Below are 4,995 nucleotides of genomic sequence, written 5' to 3'. Positions count from 1 at the left end.
ACTATGGAGCTTCACCTGTGCCTGTCTCTCTTCCTCCACCTGATTATCCAGCTTCACCTGTGCCTGTCTCTCTACTTCCTGACTATGCAGTTTCACCTGTGCCTGCCTCTCTAATTTCGGACTATGCAGCTTCACCTGTGCCTGTCTCTCCAATTCCTGACTATGGAGCTTCACCTGTGTCTGTCTCTCTTCTCCCTGACTATGCAGCTTCACCTGTGCCTTGCTCTCTAATTTTGGACTATGTAGCTTCACCTGTGCCTGTCTCTCTTCCTCCACCTGATTATCCAGCTTCCCTTGTACTGGTGTTTCCTCTTGAATATGCAGCTTCACCTGTGCCCGTCTCTCTAATTCCTGACCATGCAGCTTCACCTGTGCCTGCCTCTCCTCCACCTCACTATGCAGCGTAAACTGTTTCGTTGTCTCCTCTATCACCTGTGGCTTTGGTGCCTCGCTCTGTCCCAGCTTCACTCCCTCTACCTGTCTCTCATCTACACTTGCCTCCTCTATCTTCTTCATCTCCACTGTCACAGTGAGTCGCTTCTCCTCCGCTTGTCTCGCCACTTTGTCTCGCTGTTTCCCATCTACCAATTCACGTGTCGGTGTCTGTGTCTGTCTCACGTCCAATCGTCGCTTCTGTAAGTCTACCTCCATGTGTGTGTCGTCCAGCTGTCTCACAGATATCTGTTTCTGCTGCTCTGGTGGTCGGACCTCTGTGCGTTGCTTGTGTGCAGTTGTTTGAATCTCCTCCTGATATCCGATATCTGATACCTGTTGTTGTGGTGGCACCTGCATTTGTCGTTGACTAACTTCTAACCGTTTCTCCTCCTCTACTTGTGTTGTCTCTACCTGTTGTTTTTGTGGTGGTGGTGGTGCCTCTAACTGTCTTTGACTGGTCTCCTGCAACTGTCTTTGACTGGTCTCCTCCGACTGTCTTTGACTGGTCTCCTCCGACTGTCTTTGACTGGTCTCCTCCAACTGTCTTTGACTGATCTCTAGCTGTTTCTCCTCCTCCAACTGTCTTTGACTGATCTCTAGCTGTTTCTCCTCCTCCACGTGAGGCTCACTGACCTCCATCTCCCTGCCATCTCCTTCCTGTCGTGCATCCACTTCTATCATCTCCTGTGCTCTACACTGCACCTCCATGTGGACCTCTGTCTTCTTCTCCTCCTCCTTCACGTGCAAGTCTCTCCTCCTCTCTGCTACCTGCTGTCCCTCCTCCACCTGTGTCCCCAACACCCTTCTCCTAGACACGTCCGTGTCAACCTGCCTGCCTTCCATCCGACTAGCCTCCGCCTGTCTCACCTCCAACCTTCGCTCCTCAAGCCCCCCCACCTTCCTCCTTGACGTCGCCGCCATTGCCACCTCCTCTTCCTCCTCCTCCTCCTCCTCATCATACTCCTCCTCCTCTCTCCTCCTCTGCTGCTCCATCTCCATCTCCCCCTCCTCCTCGTCCTCATCGTCCTCAAACACACTGGGCTCGTCCATGGACATGTTCAATCTGTACCCTCCTCCACCACCACCACCACCACCGCCGCCACCATGGTGGTGTCCCCCCTCGCTGTACTCGTAGATGGTCGGCAGGCTGCTGCGCAGGCCGAAGCGCCGCCGCAGCGCCACCAGCAAGGGCTGCGGCAGTGTGAAGATGTCGACATTGTTGCCCAGGTCCACCCAGGAGAGGCTGGGGAAGCGCCGCGGCTCCTTCAGCACCTCCGTCAGGTCCTTCAGGACGGCCGACGTCAGACGGTTGCCGTTGACGGCCACCGTGGTGAGCTTGGGCAGCGCGGCGAGCGGCGGCAACAGCGCGCGGAGACCCTCGTCCTGCAGCTCGGTGAAGCTGAGGTCCACCGCCGTCACTGGCACCACGCAGCCCTGCAGGAAGAGCGCCACCCGCTGGACGTCGCGGCCCGACAGCGGGATGCCCGACAGGTCCACGATGTCGTTGGACAGCTTCTTCTTCAGTGTTGTCTTCAGGCTTGGGGAGAGGGGGAAAAATAAAGACACAAAATAAACACACACACACAAAGGAGGGGATTACTATTATTAGCATCAATGTTAGCTAGGGCTGTAACGATATTGGATCGAACAGAGAAATCATGATACTCAGAGTCACGATACTGTATCGTGGTGCAAAAAGGCAGTATTGTGATACGCCCTTTCAAAATGTTGTTATCCTTCATTCCAGAAAACAATCATATGATGTGATGTGATACTGCTTCCAAGCTTCAAATGAGATACATTTCAGAAATTGTGGGGTGTATCGAACCGTAGGTCAAAAATTGTAATAAGAACTGAATCATGAGTTGAGTATATTGTTACAGCCCTAATGTTAGCAGTCATGGGCAAGTGATTTAGGAGTCGGACTTGTGGCCCAAAGGTTGCCGACAGACAGACAGGCAGATACAGACAGACAGGCAGATACAGACAGACAGACAGACAGACACAGACAGACAGAACAGATTGCAGTGTTTCCCATACATTGAGCATTAATTTGGCCGCACTCACGCACGACTGAGCACAAGCATTTACGCACGGCACACACACCAGCACCGGTATGACATATCGCCTAGTTTGCGCAAATGAAACAGCGAAAGGAGACAACATTCAGCGCTTGAAACTAATGGTGTCCAGGTGTCAATAAAAATGTTGGCGGGTCGCTAAGGATTATGTTAAAAGACACAGCCAATTGATTGCATTAGCTCCAGTTGTGTCTGGACAAAGGGCAATCCACCTAACCAGTCAGAGTGATCACATGGCCTCATGCCATTAGCTTCCCGGACATGTACCAATAAGAAATGTAATGTGAAAAAGAGAACAAGAGTATTTAAAGTTTATTGGAACACTATTACAAATGGAAATCTGTTTTAAAGTTCATTACATGCTTATTTTTTTATTCTCGTGTTAAAGACCATTCTTAGCTGTGATTCAACCGTAGTCCAATCCACAGGTTGTTACAGGAACAGAGGGGAACCCCCTCTATTTTCAGGCTCTGAAGACCTCTTAAAACCTTGACATCACTTTCAAAACCTTGAAAATCTCTTGACAACTTAAAAACTTAACAGCCTAAAGGCGCGGTTTAGATAGGATTTCCAGGTCCGAGGGTCAGCCTGGAAATCCTATGTAATAGCCTTCTGCCATAGGTCAAATGGCAGTTAGCATGTCGAGAATTCTGTCAGTGTATGTTGCCTCACACTTCTCAGGAGAGACTGACGGCTACAATACAATTGGTCCAAATCCACCAATGGCCTGCTTTGAAAAAAAAAGACAGCTTTCACAATCCTGCTATTTGGTAAATTAAGTCCAGATGCTACCAGAGATAACATGATGCCACCAGAGATAACAGGATGCCACGAGCAGTGACATAAAGATTGTGTGCACGCTTACATAATGCTATTGTGTTACACAAGAAATGCATTGCAAAGGCTCATTCTCCCTTATGTAACAAACCCACATCCAAAGTAACAGGGGTGTTATTACAGCAGGTAAGCTACACTCGATTGACACTAGCTGGGTGTGTTCCACATGTGTTTTGTGTGTACTTGCTTGCTTAAAGACCCACGCAGTGGCCTACAGAACCTACCCTATGTAATGAGAATTTGCCCATTGATCTAAGTTGACCTCGGCTATCCGGTTCAATGCGGTTTCCCTGGTGCTTGTATGGCTGTGAGGTCCCCAGCACGAGAGACACTCGAGAGGCCAATTACTGACATGTAAATGGTGGTATCGGGTGTGGAGATGTGCCCTCTCTTTTGTTAAGTCAGATATCTTATCCTTCTCATTCCCGCTACCTGCCTCGTCGTCCTTGTCTTTCTGTTTGTGGAACATACACCTCTCACACTATGTTTCTTTTTCTCTTCTTTCACCCTCTTATCACTCTCCTGGTGTCCTCTCTAACACCTCCTTTTCATTTCAGCCAACAACCCCCCTGCGATCATTATCTAGTTCAGGGGTTCCCAACCTTTTCCAACTTGGGGCCCACTCAAAATTTTCACAAATGTTCGGGGCCCACCTCTGACCCGATTACGAATAAAACTCACATAAATCAGCAGCAACACACACCAAAATGTGATTATAATTTTTAGAATATTATTTCCAGGCCCACTTGGTATACCTTCAGGGCCCACCAGTGGGCCCCGGCCCATAGGTTGAAAATCACTGATCTAGTTACTTCAACTACAGTGCACTCCTTCCACACATTATTTACCTGCCTATTCTCTCCTCCTCTTCCTTCTACTGTATTTCTCTCTCGATTCCTTGTGACTCCTCCCCCCCAGGCATCCTCTTTTGGTTTGGTGTGACTTACAGTACATTTCTGCTCTGAAATGTATTTTCTTTTCCTGTCTTAACTCTTCTCTTAACTCTAATACTGATTCCAAGATCAACTTCCTAAGGGAAACCATTAGGCCAGGGCTGTCAAACTCAAAACCACAGCGGGCAAACATCAAAATCTGGGAGAAAGGCACGGGCCGAACTCAATATTTACACACACACACACACACACACACACACAACATGTTGAAGTCATATTAGTTTAAATTAATTGTTTATGTTGGCCAACAATAATACACATTGGAAATCTCCTGAACCAAATAAAATGACTCTAGGCCAAATTTGGCCCCCGGGCCTGAGTTTGACATGCCTACGTTAGGCCATGTCTTCCAAATCACCATCTCCACTTTCACTGTCCTGTATTTTGCCTCTTTCTGCGTCTGTGTCTGTGTCTCTGTCTGTCTGTTTGTCTGTCTGTCTGTCTGTCTGTCTGTCTGTCTGTCTGTCTGTCTGTCTGTCTGTAGTAGTCATTTCTGTGTGGGTGTGAGTGTATGGTGAGTAGTGCCCCAGAGGGTGTGTGGTGTTGTGTGCTTGTCCTCTGTTGACCGGGCCGTGGCCATGGGCACTACTCTAACTCACTGATGTGGGCAGCCTGTGTAATGTGGGCATCATAATAATGTGCCTGTTGTCTGCTTTTAAGCCTGGGTGCAGTGTAGCCTGGGAAATCGC

General features: G+C 48.8%; 1 protein-coding gene across 1 annotated transcript; it reads right to left on the bottom strand.

Moving 5' to 3' along the window:
* Positions 1-1,199: 1,199 nt before the first annotated feature.
* On the bottom strand, positions 1,200-1,972 carry LOC134444492 (leucine-rich repeat-containing protein 75A-like; the record flags this gene model as incomplete). The annotated part of the gene is made up of 2 exons (XM_063193807.1): positions 1,200-1,221; positions 1,505-1,972. Coding segments are annotated over 2 exons (490 nt in total), but the record flags the coding sequence as incomplete, so codon positions are not given.
* Between the last annotated feature and the right edge of the window lie 3,023 nt (positions 1,973-4,995).

This window comes from Engraulis encrasicolus, unplaced genomic scaffold, assembly GCF_034702125.1.
Source record: "Engraulis encrasicolus isolate BLACKSEA-1 unplaced genomic scaffold, IST_EnEncr_1.0 scaffold_574_np1212, whole genome shotgun sequence".
NCBI classification, from domain to species: Eukaryota; Metazoa; Chordata; class Actinopteri; order Clupeiformes; family Engraulidae; genus Engraulis; species Engraulis encrasicolus.
Note: the sequence above shows the minus strand (reverse complement) of the source record. Positions and strands in the feature narration are given on the sequence as shown.